This window comes from Heptranchias perlo, chromosome 15 (genome assembly GCF_035084215.1).
Source record: "Heptranchias perlo isolate sHepPer1 chromosome 15, sHepPer1.hap1, whole genome shotgun sequence".
NCBI lineage: Eukaryota > Metazoa > Chordata > Chondrichthyes > Hexanchiformes > Hexanchidae > Heptranchias > Heptranchias perlo.
Genome location: NC_090339.1, coordinates 5,604,191 through 5,622,904, shown reverse-complemented (window position 1 = coordinate 5,622,904; position 18,714 = coordinate 5,604,191). Strand labels below are relative to the sequence as shown.

Here is an 18,714-nt window from a genome sequence, read left to right as displayed (position 1 = left end):
ATAGGGGATGGAATCACTGGTTGTCATACTGAGCCTATACAAGTTCACCCCCATATCAGTAGGGCATTGTGGCACTGGGAAAGGTACAGCTAAGAGCTATCTATCTGATACCTGGTATCAGGCACCCGAGCTACACGGAGAGACTACAGAAGCTGAATTTGTTCACACTAAAGAGAAGACTGAGAATGGAAATTTTGAGATTCTCAAAGGGTACTGAAAAAATTAAACCCTGAGAAACTGTTCGCAATGGCCTGAAGAGTGACCATAAAGAAAGAACTTGCATTTATATCCAGCCTTTCATGACCTCAGGATCACAGAGCACATCACAGCCAATGAAGCGCTTTTTGCAATGTAGTCACGATTGTAATGTAGGCAATGAAAATGCTCAGAAGAAAAAAGACTTGCATTTATATAGCAAGTGGACATCTCGAAGCACTTTACAGTCAATTAAAGACTTTAAAAGTGCAGTCACTGTTGTAATGTAGGAAGAAGATGAATGGCCAGATCAGACATAACAATTTCAACAGAGGGCAGTTAATATTTGAAACGGACTTACCCAAGGAGGTGCCCGAGGCTGGTCAGTAATTTTAAAGAGGTGAACAGGCATTTGTTGACAAAAGAAAACAATTGAATGAATTGTGTATTCTGCTTTTTGAACTCTTGAGCCACCCCCAAGGACCGAAATGGCCTTCGCTCCTCCTGCCGTCCCAGGTTCCTCTACTCTTTTATTTGACGAATAAGGAGGTACCAGATTGTCCCAATATCAAAAGCGCCCCCTTTGCAATAAACACCCGAATCATACTGAAGGAAAAGGAAACGTAACAAATTAAATCAGATTATTATGCCTGTCGACTCCAGTCCTTGCGGTGCCCAGCAGTCGCAGAAGGCCTCAAGCGTTGCTCCAACCCACGCCACGCCTCGCCCCACACTCGACGCCACAGCTCGAGCATGCCCTGGCAGCAACTCTCGCGAGCTTCGGCCAGAGGGGGGGGCGGGAGGAGCAAAAGCCGGACCGTTCGCCCGTGTGACGTAACTCGTGTGACGTAACGGTGCCTCTGCGTGCAGCTGGCGTTTCTCAGTCAGCGGCTGACGGTTTGAGTCGGTGCGCGAGCGGTGGACAATCGCAGCCCGCGCGGCAGGGGGAGGTAGCGCGCGCGCGCGTGCGTGATCGGCCTCGCTCCCGCCGTCCCCTCCCGAGCCCTGCCTTCCCCTCCCCATCAGCGGGCAACGGGTGACAGTTCCGCGCACTTCCCTCCTGATGTAAATGGCTTCCGATACGAGTGACGCCGAGGAGTTCTACGATGCGGCGGAGGATGTCAACCTGGTCTCCTCGCCGACCGCGTAAGTACCAAGCGCATCAGGGCGGGCAGTGGCGGTCGAGGGTAGGCCCGGTGCTGCTCTCTGCGGGCAGTCTCCGTGCCGGCGCGCGCCGTCACCGTGCAGTCCGCTCGAGGGTGTGTGACCGTGACCCCGCGATCAGACTCCGCATCCCCCTCCCTCCCTTCCCCTCTCCCCTCCCCTCCCCTCTCCCCTCCCCTCTCCCCTCTCCCCTCCCCTCCCTTCCCCCCTGTCTGTCTTCCTTTCCTCCCCCCCCCTCTCCCCTCTGTCTGTTTTCCTTCTCCCCCCTCCCCTCTGTCTGTTTTCCTCCCCCCCCTCCCCTCTGTCTGTTTTCCTCCCCCCCCCTCCCCTCTGTCTGTTTTCCTTCCCCCCCCCCTCCCCTCTGTCTGTTTTCCTTCCCCCCCTCCCCTCTGTCTGTTTTCCTTCCCCCCCCTCCCCTCTGTCTGTTTTCCTTCCCCCCCTCCCCTCTGTCTGTTTTCCTTCCCCCCCCCCTCCCCTCTGTCTGTTTTCCTTCCCCCCCTCCCTCTGTCTGTCTTCCTTTCCTCCCCCCTTCTCTCTGTCTGTCTTCCTTTCCTCCCCCCTTCTCTCTGTCTGTCTTCCTTTCCTCCCCCCTTCTCTCTGTCTGTCTTCCTTTCCTCCCCCCTTCTCTCTGTCTGTCTTCCTTTCCTCCCCCCTTCTCTCTGTCTGTCTTCCTTTCCTCCCCCCTTCTCTCTGTCTGTCTTTCCTTCCCCCCCCCCCCCACCCAAGTTGGTGGCAGTGTGCCCATACTTTATGATGATATGCTACTCGCCATAGCTCTTGGTATCTTCAGTCTGCCTATGGAACATTGAAATCAGTTGTCCAATGACTGCCCTCCTGAGTGGTGAGGAGCCAAGCGGGTTGAGATGACTCCAGGATGGCATGTTTGACAATGGGCGATTGGAACCAAGCAGATCTGTAGCAAACTTGATTATCACAGTAGACACAGCACAGAAGGAGGCCATGCGGCCCATCCTGTTTGTGCCAGCTCTTTGAAAAAGCTATCCAATTAGTCCCATTCCCTTGTTCTTTCCCCATAGCCCTGTACATTTTTCTCCAAGTATTTATCCAAATTCCTTTTGAACATTACTATTGAATCTCCTTCCACTACCCTTTCAGGCAGTGCATTTCAGATCATTACAGCTCACTGCATTAAAAAAATGTTTCCTCTTGTCGCCTCTGGCTCTTTTGCTGATCACCTTAAATCTGTGTCCTCTGGTTACTGACCCTTCTGCTACTGGAAACAGTTTCTCCTTATTCACTCTCTCAAAACTGTTCATGATTTTGAACACCTCTATCAAATCTCCCCTTAACCTTTTCTGTTCTAAACAATCCAGCTTCCCCAGTCTCACCACATAACTAAAGTCCCTCATCCCTGGAGCATTCTAGTAAATCTCTTCTGCACCCTCTAAGGCCTTGACATTCTTCCTAAAGTGTGGTGTCCAGAATTGAACATACTGCTCTGCTGAGGCCTAACCAGTGTTTTATAAAAGTTTAGCATAACTTCCTTGCTTTTGTACACTGTGCCTCTATTAATAAAGCCCAGCCTCCAATATGCTTTTTAACGGCCTTCTCAACTTGTTCTGCCATCTTCAAAGATTTGTGTACGTGACCCCCCCCAGATCTCTCTCTTCCTGTACCCCCTTTAAAATTGTACCATTTAGTTTATATTGCCTCTCTTTATTCTTCCTAACATAATGCAGCACTTCACATTTCTGAGTTAAATTTAATCTGCCATGTGTCTGCCCATTTCACCAGTCTGTCTATGTCCTCCTGAGGTCTGTTACTATCCTCCAGATTGTTTATTACATTTCCGAGTTTTGTGTCATCTGCAAACTTTGAAATTATTCTTTCTATACCCAAGTCCAGGTCATTAATATGTATCAGAGAGCAGTGGTTTTAATACTGACCCCTGGGGAACAACACTATAATTCCCTCCAGTCTGAAAAAAAAACATTCACTATAATAGTGGGTAAGTTGTTAGAGGGTATTCTGAGGGACAGGATCAACAGGCATTTGGAGAGGCAGGGACTGATTAGGAACAGTCAGCATGGTTTTGTGAGAGGAAAATCATGTCTCACGAATTTGATTGAGTTTTTTGAAGGGGTAACCAAGAAGATAGATGAGGGCTGTGCAGTAGACGTGGTCTACATGGACTTCAGCAAAGCATTTGACAAGGTACCGCATGGTAGGTTGTTACATAAGGTTAAATCTCATGGGATCCAAGGTGAGGTAGCCAATTGGATACAAAATTGGCTTGACGACAGAAGACAGAGGGTGGTTGTAGAGGGTTGTTTTTCAAACTGGATGCCTGTGTCCAGCGGTGTGCCTCAGGGATCGGTGCTGGGTCCGCTGTTGTTTGTTATTTATATTAATGATTTGGATGAGAATTTAGGAGGCATGGTTAGTAAGTTTGCAGATGACACCAAGATTGGTGGCATTGTGGACAGTAAAGAAGGTTATCTGGGATTGCAACGGGATCTTGATCAATTGGGCCAGTGGGCCGATGAATGGCAGATGGAGTTTAATTTAGATAAATGTGAGGTGATGCATTTTGGTAGATCGAATCGGACCAGGACCTACTCCGTTAATGGTAGGGCGTTGGGGAGAGTTATAGAACAAAGAGATCTAGGAGTACAGATTCATAGCTCCTTGAAAGTGGAGTCACAGGTGGATAGGGTGGTGAAGAAGGCATTCGGCATGCTTGGTTTCATTGGTCAGAACATTGAATGCAGGAGTTGGGATGTCTTGTTGAAGTTGTACAGGGCATTGGTGAGGCCACACTTGGAGTATTGTGTACAGTTCTGGTCACCCTATTATAGAAAGGATATTATTAAACTAGAAAGAGTGCAGAAAAGATTTACTAGGATGCTACCGGGACTTGATGGTTTGACTTATAGGGAGAGGTTAGACAGACTGGGACTTTTTTCCCTGGAGAGTAGGAGGTTAAGGGGTGATCTTATAGAAGTCTATAAAATAATGAGGAGCATAGATAAGGTCGATAGTCAAAATCTTTTCCCAAAGGTAGGGGAGTCTATAACGAGGGGGCATAGATTTAAGGTGAGAGGGGAGAGATACAAAAGGGTCCAGAGGGGCAATTTTTTCACTCAAAGGGTGGTGAGTGTCTGGAACGAGCTGCCAGAGGCAGTCGTAGAGGCGGGTACAATTTTGTCTTTTAAAAAGCATTTGGACAGTTACATGGGTAAGATGGGTATAGAGGGATATGGGCCAAGTGCAGGCAATTGGGACTAGCTTAGTGGTATAAACTGGGCGACATGGGCATGTTGGGCCGAAGGGCCTGTTTCCATGTTGTAACTTCTATGATTCTATAATCTTATACCTCAGCACACCGTTGATTGACCACTGCTGATTGGGACTGTGTCCCATGGTAATGGGTTTCTGTATGTGATGGTCACCCAGTTGACAAAAAATACATGCCCTAAAATTTAAACTTTACAGCATTGTAACCAGGATTTTAGTGAAAGGTTAATGGTTGTCAAATTTTTAACTGCACTTGCAGGAACTGTGAGAAACAATGGTTATAGATTATGTCCTTCAAACTTGTTGGTGTCTGGAGAGAACATTTTGATCTGCACAACACTAGAGTGAAGTACCGATAATTATAGATCTGTGACTTTTTATTCGTTCATGGGATGTGGGCGTCGCTGGCGAGGCCAGCATTTATTGCCCATCCCTAATTGCCCTTGAGAAGGTGGTAGTGAGCCGCTTTCTTGAACCGCTGCAGTCCGTGTGGTGAAGGTTCTCCCACAGTTCTGTTAGGAAGGGAGTTCCGGGATTTTGACCCAGCGATGATGAAGGAACGGCGATATATTTCCAAGTCGGGAGGGTGTGTGACCTGGAGGGGAACATGCAGGTGGTGGTGTTTTCGTGCTGCTGCTGCCCTTGTCCTTCTAGGTGGTAGAGGTCGTGGGTTTGGGAGGTGCTGTCGAAGAAGCCGTGGCAAGTTGCTGCAGTGCATCCTGTGGATGGTACACACTGCAGCCACAGTGCGCCAGTGGTGAAGGGAGTGAATGTTTAGGGTAGTGGATGGGGTGCCAATCAAGCGGGCTGCTTTGTCCTGGATGGTGTCGAGCTTCTTGAGTGTTGTTGGAGCTGCACTCTTCCAGGCAAGTGGAGAGTATTCCATCACACTCCTGACTTGTGCCTTGTAGATGGTGGAAAGGCTTTGGGGAGTCAGGAGATGAGTCACTTGCTGCAGAATACCCAGCCTCTGACCTCTCTTGTCGCCACAGTATTTATATGGCTAGTCTAGTTAATTTTCTGATCAATGGTGACCCCGAGGATGTTGATGGTGGGGATTTGGTAATGGTAATGCTGTTGAATGTCATGGGGAGGTGGTTAAACTCTCTCTTGTTGGAGATGGTCATTGCCTCGCACTGGTAATGGCAGTGATGGAAATAATTTGAGGTGATGAATTAAAAGTAGCAAACAACATGTGTATGAGTGCAAGTGGAACTAAACTTGGTGACAACAATGCTTTACAAATGTTTTCATTTTATTGGAAGTTTGTATGTTTGTGATCGTGGGGGTGGGGGAATGGAAAGAAAGAAGCAATATTCTTGTTGCAAGTAGGAATGGAGATAGCACATTACAGAACCTGAATTTTGGATTTCTATTTACTGGCTAATGCCAAGTAGCAGAATTATATTGCTAGAATCTCTGGAAATAATGCTAGAAGTTGCATCACCAATGTTGCACACTCTATTGTTGATGTTTTGGATATGCTTAATAAATTGCACATCTTAGCACTTTTTACACATTGTAAAATATATTGAGAAAAATAATTGATATAAAAATGCAATTAAAATTGTCTAATATAGTGGAAAATACTAACTAGAGTACTGCACTAGGGAATGGTGGCACACAGAGGATTATTCATCAACTCTTCCTCACTTGTGTAAATTCAATGTAGTTCTCTGTATTCCTTAATTTGGGTGTACATATAATTTCAAAACTGCAGACAATCCTCAGGTGACTGTTCCTGTCAGTCTGTGAGCTCAGATGGTTACTCTTGAATCATATATATTTTAAGTCTGACTCTCCTTGATGACTCAGTTGGAAAAGTTGGCAAGGAACTGAGCCATGCAAACCAGGAGGTCCCAGGCACATCAGTACTGTTAGATGATCTCAGCCTGGTTAACAGTAGGGGTGCAACAATTGGCCAGACTTTCTGCTCCTAATCAGTATCGAGTGACTTTTGCTAGAAAGCGTGTACGTGTGGAATGTCAGTTGAGTGCAAGGCCAGGCTCGGCTATGGTGCCTCCTCACAAATAAGAACCTGTTGATGCTCATTGTTTATGCTAACCCCTGAATGGCTACTTCTCGGAGGGAATAGAGGCCATCTGGTGTCTCTGGCACTGTACCCCAACAGGAGAGGGGGAAATTGTCCAAAATAAAGCTGTGTGTATTGCTAACAAAGGACCTCTACGTTTGACATTTCATGAGTGCATCAGTAGTTTTCATTTGGGTCAAGCATTTGCAGGACTTTCTTAAAAAAAAAATAGTCCCAAGTAATGCCAATCAATGTTCTGTCGCTGTACCTTTTATTAACTATTTTGTAGCAGTACAGGAAATTGAGGATAATCCTACAGAAGTATGAAACTCATTCCACAAATGAGATCTATTATCAGTTTGTCTCATAAGTGATTCATTAGGTAATATTTTTAAAGCTTTAAAGGGGAGCTAGGATTACGTTATCACCACCACAGGAAAGAAGTGAGTGACTTGTAATGGCTAAGTAGACAAGGTGATGCCATGGCTATGTAAAGTACATTAAGTGTCTGTAATTTTTCAGATCAAATATAAGGGTGAAAAAGCTGCAGGTCCCAGTCATTGAGTATAATTAGATACATTCCTGGTGCCAATGGTGTATGGAAGTAGTGATGTTTTGCCTGTTATGAGTGCAGCAGGTGTGAGTGAATTATTTATCAAGTAATGGAATTGATGTGTGGTGTATGTATCATGTAATTTTGTGTTTATTTTTCACCCATTACCCCTTTCTGTTCCTGAAGGTAGTGACTTATACTGTAGTTATGGATACACAATGTGGCTGGTTTTCTCGCACCTCTCAGAAGGGGTTTCATGTGTGCATCTAAACAATGAGTGTTAGCATGATTGACTTTGGGTGCCATCGCAGCAGAATTTTAACCTGTCTCAGCTGACAAAAAGCGTGGACTTTAAAGAGGCACTTGATAATGATCTGGACTAGGAACGGTACCTATTTATTTCCTGTCAAGTATAGATGCTTAGCCCAGTTACAGCTAGAACTGCATTAAGTGTCGTATTTGCACATGGGTCCCATTTAGTTGTGTGATTTCACTTTCCTCAAGTGTTTCAGCATTAAATACGTGGACCTCCCTGATGACTAGGGGTATATGCTCTTTATGGGGTGCTGAATCATGCAGACCAGGAAGTTTGCACGTTGATTTTAGTCGGGTTGGAAGCAAGGTCCACAATTGTACTTGGCATGCTTGGGAAGAGACAAATTATTGAATGTTCCATAAATTCCTCTTTTTTTTTAATCGGTCATGGGATGTGGGCGTTGCTGGCGAGGCTGGCATTTATTGCCCATCCCTAATTGCCCTTGAGAAGGTGGTGGTGAGCCGCCGCCTTGAACCGCTGCAGTCCGTGTGGTGACAGTTCTCCCACAGTGCTGTTAGGAAGGGAGTTCCAGGATTTTGACCCAGCGACGATGAAGGAACGGCGATATATTTCCAAGTCAGGATGGTGTGTGACTTGGAGGGGAACGTGCAGGTGGTGTTGTTCCCATGTGCCTGCTGCTCTTGTCCTTCTGGATGGTAGAGGTCGCGGGTTTGGGAGGTGCTGTCGAAGAAGCCTTGGCAAGTTGCTGCAGTGCATCCTGTGGATGGTACACACTGCAGCCACTGTGTGCCGGTGGTGAAGGGAGTGAATGTTTAGGGTGGTGGATGGGGTGCCAATCAAGCGGGCTGCTTTATCTTGGATGGTGTCGAGCTTCTTGAGTATTGTTAGAGCTGCACTCATCCAAGCAAGTGGAGAGTATTCCATCACACTCCTGACTTGTGCCTTGTAGATGGTGGAAAGGTTTTGGGGAGTCAGGAGGTGAGTCACTCGCCGCAGAATACCCAGCCTCTGACCTGCTCTCGTAGCTACAGTATTAATATGGCTGGTCCAGTTAAGTTTCTGGTCAATGGTGACCCCCAGGGTGTTGATGGTGGGGGATTCGGCGATGGAAATGCCGTTGAATGTCAAGGGTAGGTGGCTAGACTCTCTCTTGTTGGAGATGGTCATTGCCTGGCACTTATCTGGCGCGAATGTTACTTGCCACTTATGAGCCCAAGCCTGGATGTTGTCCAGGTCTTGCTGCATGTGGGCTCGGACTGCTTCATTATTTGAGGGGTTGCGAATGGAACTGAACACTGTGCAATCACCAGCGAACATCCCCATTTCTGACCTTATGATGGAGGGAAGGTCATTGATGAAGCAGCTGAAGATGGTTGGCCCTAGGGCACTGCCCTGAGGAACTCCTGCAGAAATGTCCTGGGGCTGAGATGATTGGCCTCCAACAACCACTACCATCTTCCTTTGTGCTTGGTATGACTCCAGCCACTGGAGAGTTTTCCCCCTGATTCCCATTGACTTCAATTTTACTAGGGCTCCTTGGTGCCACACTCGGTCAAATGCTGCCTTGATGTCAAGGGCAGTCACTCTCACCTCACCTCTGGAATTCAGCTCTTTTGTCCATGTTTGGACCAAGGATAGTATCTCTGTAGAAGTCATGAGGACAGGATTGGGCTCACCCCTCCGTTTCCTTCGTTGAATTTCTTTGTGATGCATCTTCTGGACTTCGATTGTAGGATGGCTATTTGTTCTGGAGAGGGACTGGTGGCCATGACACCATACTCCCAACACCAGCTTGGGAAGAGGGGCTGCCAGGAGAGTGAAAAATGGAATTCCTGTTGCCTTTTTTAAAAAAAAACTAGATGTTGCAGTAACCATGATGATAATTTGGCCTTAATCAGAGAACTCTTGTTCCAAGATGGTGATATGAGGAAAACTATCCTAATTTAGGTTTGATGTCAGACAGTTCTGTTTCCATTCAAAAGCGACCTTACAATAAGGCAAATTGTGATAAGTTTCTGCTTTCTCAGGCCTGCGATCTTGGAATTGTGCTGAGGGAGCTGGAATTATGCTGCAAGTGCACATTTCTTTGATAGCATGTTGTACAGGTATAGATAGAATTCCCCAGATTTCATCCCCAAGATTTGAATCAATATCTTCAATAGTAGCCTTCTCAATTGTACATTTTTGAGTTATAGGTCCATTTTTAACTGGATTTCTAGCTTGTACTGTCAGGAAGTGGGACGCTGTTGTCATGATTGTCAGTCTTTGCTGTGCCTGACCTCCTTGTCAACTTACGGCATTCCTGTTTGGAAGCATTACATCACATTGCCTGTAATGAGTTAAATTCCACAAAGTTCCTAGAGTGGCTTTCATGCAAGAGGAATGTGTTTTGTACCTACAGAGACAGTTGATATCTTTTAGATTGGGCGATATAATCCAGCCAAAGAAAGGTACTTGAGGTTGATGGTAGCATTCATCTTCCTCACTCCAGATGGTAGATCTGAGTTCCTTTCAGATGAATCTGGAGGCAATATTGTCATCTTAAATCATGGGGATGAGTTCCATCTTGACTTCACAGTTAAAAGATGGAGCAAACACTTTGGCTTGTGTCACAGTGCTAAAACCACTTCCATTGAAGTAGTTACAAAATAGAGTACTTGGCTCAGTGGATGTAAAAGAGCAGGGGAGTTTTCCTAGAGTCCTGGCCAACATTTATCCCTCAGATTATCTGGTCATTTATCTCATTGCTGTTTGTGGAACCTTGCTGTACGCAAAATGGCAGCCCCACTTCCTTGACTTGGAACATCCTGAGGTTGTGAAAAACACTGAATAAAGGCAAGTTTGATCTTTATATGACCATTTGATGTTCAGGCTAGGTCTGGGTAATCTGTTTTCCTTTTGAACTGCAACAATAAGTGCTTGCAATAATATAGAACCTTCTAACATAAAAAAAAATCCAAAGGCGCTTGGGAGGGGGAAGAGGGGGGGGAGAAAAGTTGCCGAGCTTGAAGATGGAGCGATTAGGAGGAGTGCCCAAAAGCTTGGTGAAAAAGAGGTGATTTTTGAGGTGGAAGGACAGGAGGATTTGGGAAGGCAATTCTACAGAATGGAACTGAGGCGGCTAAAGCATGACCACCAGTGGTGGGATGAAGAAAAGAGGAATGCTTGAGACCAGAGTTTGTGGGGGGGAGGGGTATGGAGTGGACTAGGTTGCAGCGATAGATAGGGGTGTGCTCATGGAGGGAAGAGTTTGGTTCAATCTGTGACTGGCTTGGGATTGAGTTTGTGGCAGGGGCTAAAGACAATGATTTTGTTTTTTTCATCGTTTTAACTGGAGGAAGTTACAGCTCTTCCAAGACTGGATGTTGGACAAGCATAGGGGCGGTAGCTTTTTATTGGTCGGGACTTCTGTTCTGGATTATTGTGTCCAAATGGCCGTACTGTCCCAGTGGGCATGTAGTGTTTTCTAAATAAAACACTGATTTGCAAAGCTGCTGGGAAAAAAATTGCAGCAGAAAAAACTCTAAGTATTGCAATGATGACTAGTTTAGCAAACATTGTATCAAAGTTGAAGTATAAAGGTCATTTAGAATTTGCAAGTAGTGGCTACTTTTTAGATTGGTGACCTTAATCATGAAATAGGTGTACAAAGGGAGGATATGTGCATCAAGTGACTGGGATGGGCACCAACCTGTTGATATAACAACCTAGATTTCTTATCATCACTGCCTCAATATCTGCAGGAATTGATTATCCCGACATTGCTTTTACATGTAGCTCTGCTTGGAAGGTACAACTACAAGTTTAGAAAACCTTCAAGTTACTTAAGTCAGCTGGCAGTTTTTTCATATAAAATTAAACTGTTTTTCAAATTTACCAAATTTTTGAAAGGCGTCATAATATCGGAGATGACAATAGAAAATGCTGGAAATACACAGGTCCCTCAGCATCTGAAAATAAAAATACAGTTACAATATTTTGGATAGAGATCATTATTTCTCTTGTTTCCAGCATGTGCTGTTTTTATACAATCTAAAACAATTGATCATTATTGGTACTGGTCTTGCTTCTAATATCTGTTGTATGTTACTGTTCTCTTGCACTACAGCATGACATAGCCATAATGAAATGTGAATGGGATGTGCACAGAATTTCTTTTGTGAAATTTTATTTAGTTGGGGTTTGTAATGTAGTTGAGCAGTAAGATAATTGTGCTTTTATTAGGAAAGACCCTGTTTAAATGCCAAGGCAAAAGAAACCCTCCCTGTCTGGATTTGAAAATCTTTGTCATGTTGTTCTGTAATTTTGAATATAATGCTGAAAAAAATTATGTTTTTAAAAGGCCCATGTTGACAGCTGTATTTTGGTTGACAACAACTACAAGGTTTGATGAGATTTACGATATTGATTGTCCTTGGGGGTGAGTGGGAAGAAGGTGGTAAGCAGAGTGATTTTTTTTTTGGATTTGAGGTGGTCCCAAAATGGCATATATGTTGATAGAAGATTGGAACCAAGTTGATTCCCTATGTATCTGAGCTGGGAAGGTCTGCAGTGCTGCAGGGCAATGTTGATGATTCACCTGTCACTCTGGCTTATTAATGACACCTGGAAGGGTGGACCTGTTCCTTAGAGCTTTAATTTTTCACACTTGGTTCTGGATAAACTTTTTTAAGTCAATGCCCAAATATTGGACAAGCTGTAGGAAGTGTATTATTTCTCAGTGCTGGTGGGTTACGTGGTTTAAGCTGAGTAAACTCCATCACTAATCTTGCAACATCTGGAGTGAGGAAGATGAATGCTACCATCAACCTCAAGTACCTTTCTTTGGCTGGATTATATCGCCCAATCTAAAAGATATCAACTGTCTCTGTAGGTACAAAACGCATTCCCCTTGCATGAAAGCCACTCTAGGAACTTTGTGGAATTTAACTCATTACAGGCAATGTGATGTAATGCTTCCAAACAGGAATGCCGTAAGTTGACAACGAGGTCAGGCACAGCAAAGACTAACAATCATGACAACAGCGTCCCACTTCCTGACAGTACAAGCTAGAAATCCAGTTAAAAATGGACCTATAACTCAAAAATGTACAATTGAGAAGGCTACTATTGAAGATATTGATTCAAATCTTGGGGATGAAATCTGGGGAATTCTATCTATACCTGTATAACATGCTATCAAAGAAATGTGCACTTGCAGCATAATTCCAGCTCCCTCAGCACAATTCCAAGATCGCAGGCCTGAGAAAGCAGAAACTTGTCACAATTTGCCTTATTGTAAGGTCGCTTTTGAATGGAAACAGAACTGTCTGACATCAAACCTAAATTAGGATAGTTTTCCTCATATCACCATCTTGGAACAAGAGTTCTCTGATTAAGGCCAAATTATCATCATGGTTACTGCAACATCTAGTTTTTTTTTAAAAAAGGCAACAGAAATTCCATTTTTCGCTCTCCTGGCAGCCCCTCTTCCCAAGCTGGTGTTGGGAGTATGGTGTCATGGCCACCAGTCCCTCTCCAGAACAAATGGCCATCCTACAATCGAAGTCCAGAAGATGCATCACAAAGAAATTCAACGAAGGAAACGGAGGGGCGAGTCTGTAAGCCAAGGCTCTCGCCCATCTGCATCTAAGCTCTTTAGACTTGGCTATGTGAGGTCTGCTCCGACGGGGAGAGTGTGTTCAATAGGGATCAGGCAAAAGCTACCTGTATTTATTTGTAGCTTGGTTTGGACACCCTTAAGCACAGAAACCCATCCTGCTTAGCAGATGACCAGCTGACCAAAAATGACAAGTTGGCGATGACCATGCGCTCTAAGGTGGCTTACAAGTCTAACACATGATGTGCATACCTTGCTGATTTAGTCTTTGCATTCTAATTTGTTTTTTGATGGATCACACAGAAATTGCAAGTTAAGTGGCATCTGTGGTTTTTAGTGAGACCCTTTAGAATCTTGGGAATTCCAGTAGCCCCTCAGATTGCCTTTTCAGGATATTGTTGAAATGCTTTCACTGGTAACCATATGAACGCTTGTCTCATTTCAGTTGACATCTTTAGGCAACTTAGTAGTATCATAACATGTTACAGCACAGAAGGAGGCCAATGTGCCTGTGCCAGCTGTTTGATAGAGCTATCCAATTAGTCCCACTCCCCTGCTCTTTCCCCATAGCCCTGAACTTTTTCCCTTCAAGTATTTATCCATATACCATTTGAAAGTTATTATTGAATCTGCTTCCACCACCCTTTCAGGTAGTGCATTCCAGATCATAACACTCTGCGTTAAAAAAAAATGTTTCCTCATGTCACCACTGGTTCTTTTGCCAATCACCTTAAATCTGTGTCCTCTGGCTACTGACTTTTCAGCCACTGGAAACAGTTCCTCCTTAATTACTCTGTCAAAACTGTTCATGATTTTGAACACCTCTATCAAAGGTCCCCTTAACCTTCTCTGCTCTAAGGTGAACAACTCCAGCTTCTCCAATTTCTCCACATAACTGAAGTCCCACATCCCTGGTACCATTCTAGTAAATCTCTTCTGCACCCTCTCCAAGGCGTTGACATCCTTCTTAGTGTGGTGCCCAGAATTGAACACACTACTCCAGCTGGGGCCTAACCAGTGTTTTATAAATATTTAGCATAACTTCCTATGCCTCTATTAATAAAGCCCATGATCCCATATGCTTTTTTAACAGCCTTCTCAACTTGTCCTGCCACCGTCAGAGATTTGTATACATACACCCCAGGCCTCTCTGTTCCTGTACCCCCTTTAAAATTCTACCATTTAGTTTATCATAGAATCATAGAACGGTTACAGCACAGGCGGCAGCCGTTTTGGCCTGTCGAGTCCATGCCGGCTCTCCAAGAGCAATCCAGCTAGTCCCATTCCCGCGCCCTTTCCCTGTAGCCCTGTAAATTTTTTTCTTTCAAGTATTTATCCAACTCCCTTTTGAAAGCCATGATTGCACCTGCGTCCACCACCCTTTCAGGCAGTGCATTCCAGATCATAACCAATTGTTGCATAAAAAAAGTTTTTCCTCACGTCACCTTTGGTTCTTTTGCCAATCACCTTAAATCTGTGTCCTCAGGTTTTCGACCCTTCCGCCAATGGGAACATTTTCTGTCTATCTACTCTTTCTAGACCTCTCATGATTTTGAACACCTCTATCAAATCTCCTCTCAACCATCTCTGCTCTAAGGAGAACAACCCCAGCTTCTCCCATCTATCCATGTAACTGAAGTACCTCATCCCTGGAACCATTATATATTGCCTCTCCTCATTCTTCCTACCAAAATGTATCACTTCACACTTCTGTGTTAAATTTCATCTGCCATGTGTCTGCTCATTTCACCAGTCTATGTCCTCCTGTAGCCTGTTACTATCCTCCACATTGTTTATTACCTTCCCGAGTTTTGTGTCATCTGCAAACTTTGAAATTATACCCTCGACACCCAAGTCCAGGTCATTAATATATATCAAAAAGAGCAGAGGTCCTAATGCTGACCCCTGGGGAACACTGCTGTACATTTCCCTCCAGTCTGAAAAACAACCATTCACTGCTACTTTCTGCTTTCTGTCCCTTAGCCATGTTTGTATCCATGCTGTCACTGTCCCTTTAATCCCAAGGGCTTTAATTTTGCTTACAAGTCTATTATGTGGTACTTTATCAAATGCCTTTTAAATGTCCACGTACATAACATCAAGTGCACTATCCTTATCAACCCTCTCCGTTATTTCACCAGAGAACTCAATCAAGTTTGTCAACCACAATTTTCCCTCAATAAATTGGTGTTAACTTTCATTTATCAGCCTGTACTTTTCCAAGTGCCAATTAATTTTATCCTGGACTATTGTCTCTAAAAGTTCCCCCACCCCCGACGTTAGGCTGACTGGCCTGTAATTGCCCTTTTTTTGAACGAGGTGTAACATTTGCAATCCTCCAGTCCTCTTGCCAGCCCCATATCTAAGGAGGATTTAAAGATTGTGGCATGACTTTGGCCATTTGATCACATGGTTGGTCCATTGTAGTGGAGCTTCCAGATTATGGTTTCTATTCTGATGACTTTGGCCTCAGACAGGACATGAATACGATGTATAATATAGTAGGTAATTTTGAACAAGCTCTCCTTTATAAGAATAGACAGATTTGTGGTTTTTTTTTGATTTCCTTCTGTTGATTTATAACAAGTTACATTTAACATAGCAAAAAATGTACTTCACAGTTGAGGGTCAGATGTGACAGATGGAAGACATTCAGAAAGTAGGAATTGGAAAATATGATAATTTGATGTAAGATTCGTGTTGTGTGCACAGGACAGTGAAATGTGTAAAATTTGAGTTAGAATGAACTAGTTTTGCGTGGTGATATCAATGTTTGGGTGAAGCTCTCATCAGGCTGGAAAGATGGATTCCCACACTCCAGTCCAGCTTGAGTACTTCCAGAATACACATTATTTCCATCCACCTACAGTTACTTATATAACAGTCTTGGATGAAAATTCAAAAGTGCATTGGTTCCTACCACTTTTTTTTAGGGTGGGGGGAGAGAAGGAAGGAAGAAGGAGCATTTGCAATCAACCTTCAACTGATAAATATTTTTCTTTCATCTCACTAGCTGTGGGATCTTGCTATGTGCAAATTGGCTGCCACCTTTGCCTAGATAACCCCAGTGACTGTACTTCAAAAATAATTATTGAAGTGCTTTTAAAGAGTGCCTCTTATGTCCTCAGGACATGAGGACATAAGAGGCACTCTTTAAATGCAACTTTTTTTGTATTGGAATAATAAACTTATTTTTGTAAATTCAATTCTCCGCCCCCCCCCCCCCCCCCCCCAAAAGAAAGTCCGATAATTTGAAGCGTATCTCTGCAAATACTTCATTTTCTACACACACGTGCTTTTTTCCTCTCAAATAAGGGCCAAATAGTAGATAAACACTAACAACAGTCACCATTTTAGATGCTGCTCGAGGGATTGTACCTTTCTTGGATGCCCAGGATTGCAGTAGTATTGTTAACATTTTGATTTCCCCATGTAAATATCTGCATATTTGTCTAACTTTGTGTCGGATCAAGTGTTCCAGGTCTGAGCAACACCAAATAGTGCTCTGAAACCACCAGTAAATTGTGTAAAACTATATTTGAATTGTTGTAACAGTTAAACAGGTAGGTTGGAAACTATCTGCGGATCATTTGTCGAATGAAATTCAAATAAGTGAGTTGTATTCAATTCTGAAACCTAAAAACATTCTTACCTGCACAATAGCATATTAGTGCAGTAGGGAGTTTTGAACACTAAAAGGCTTTGGGCCTCTAACCATTGCAGGCTAGCTCCTTGGCTTCAGGCCATTGCAGAGTTTTTAACAAATATTAAAAGTTCTGATGTGCTCTTTGGTAATTACCATAACACATATGGTAAAAACCTATTCAGCTAACTCTTTGCAAGCAAAGCTCAATTAGCTGAATGCAAGATACACATCCCATCCTTTCTACCAATTGACTACCTGTAACTTAGCCACCAAAAAAAAATCTGCAAATGCTGGAAATCTAAAATAAAAGCACAATTCCAGCATATGCAGAACCATCAGCATCTGAAAAATTAAAGCTTCAGGTGGAGATCGTCTCTATCTAAATCTCATGGGTATCTACCTAAAATGTCTTTTCTCAGATGCTGATGTACCTATGATATATTTTCAGCATTTTCTGTTTTTCAGTCGGCAAATGCTGTTAGACCTGAAATTGAGATTGCCTTCCTCAAAAGTCCTAAATAAAGCATCTATGTAAGCTTAAGTCAGTGAGTATCCTAGGTAAAACTTGGAAGATAAATAAGAAATTGGCTGATAGAGCAGAAACAAGGAAATTATGTCTGGTTGGGAAGGGTGCCCAGTGATTGGTCTTCACTGTCCTTGCTGTTTATAATCTCCATAAATGACCTGGATTCAGAAATGCAATGCAAATTGATCAGGTTCACCAATTATGCTAAGCTTCTCCGCGCACACCCCCCCCGCAACCCACACAAGTTAAGTCTCATAAACCAGCCAGGCAGCTACAGAGATCAAATTTGAAAGTGGACACATCTAGGGCAGTTGAAATTCAGAACAAGTAATGCAAGTTGTTGCACATTAGAAGGAAAATGTGGGTACATACTTAGAGATGTGGAACTAATTAGGTGAAGGTCTAAAACACCTGTGAATGGTAGATTCAACACTGGTCAGGTCCAGCTATCGCAGTGCATGCGATCAATAAAGCCAACCCTGCTGAGCTGTATTGTCGAAACAACAGAATACGGGTCTGAGACCACTGCAGAGCTGCATAATGTTCTGTCTGGCCTGGCTGCACTTTGAGTAATGCATTCAGTTCTGACCAAAGCACAAGGGAAATGTCCAATTCCTAGAATTGGCATAGAGGAGAGCCATAAGGCTAATTTCTAGATCAGAATACTGAGTTAAAACTCCAGCTACTCAGCTTTGGGGTGGGGGACAAATGATGGGGACCTTGAGACATAAAGATACTAAGTGGAACAGAAGAAGTTAACCAAAGCACTATCTCAAGTTAAACTGCAATTACAGTCAAACTGGTAAAAGACAAGTTCAGGCCCACAGTCGGGAGGTGTTGCACACAGTGATTCAGTACCAAGAACGATCTTCTGGGAAGAGTAGTGGTGGCAAAAATTGTAAGAATTTAAAAAGCAGTTGCATGCTGTGATGGGACTGTAGGTTTTTATGGAAGCATGAGCTAAATGGACTGAATAGCTTCTCTCATACTTAATGTTACCTTTCTGAACTATATAATTTTCTTTGTGAACTAGGCTGATAAAGGATCAGTTGGCCCACTGTAAGTCATTAAAGGTCCCATCAATTTCACTGACGTGTGACTTATGTACCTTTTTGCTAATTGCAACTGAACCGATGCACAATCTGAATCAATACATTGATTTACATCCATACTTCGCTAATCCTGAAATCATTTTGTAAGTTCTCATTTGACAGCTTTCAATATTTCAGTTACTAAGCAATTTATGAAATTAATGTGCTATATGAGAGCCATTCTTGTCAATTTCATTAAGGGCAGCTCCAATTTCATTAGGCATGATCTGCTGGCGAGCAGCTCTTCCCATGCATCTGACTGAAAACACCCAAGACTATTTCTTTACCAAAAGTATTCTGTCTGTTTTGTGGCTCAAAGGGATATGATGGTACTAGTTGCAGTTACCATTAGCTGTTGTATTAAATTGCTTCA

At 43.6% G+C, this 18,714-nt stretch overlaps 1 protein-coding gene across 1 annotated transcript in view; it reads left to right on the top strand.

Moving 5' to 3' along the window:
* The first annotated feature begins 1,061 nt into the window (after nucleotides 1–1,061).
* wdr44 (WD repeat domain 44) overlaps nucleotides 1,062–18,714 on the top strand; it is a 72,698-nt gene continuing 55,045 nt past the window's right edge. The window contains exon 1 of the mRNA XM_067996799.1: nucleotides 1,062–1,341. Within this exon, the coding sequence (XP_067852900.1) occupies nucleotides 1,265–1,341 (77 nt within the window). The 5' untranslated portion in view covers nucleotides 1,062–1,264. The remainder of the gene's footprint in view (nucleotides 1,342–18,714) is intronic.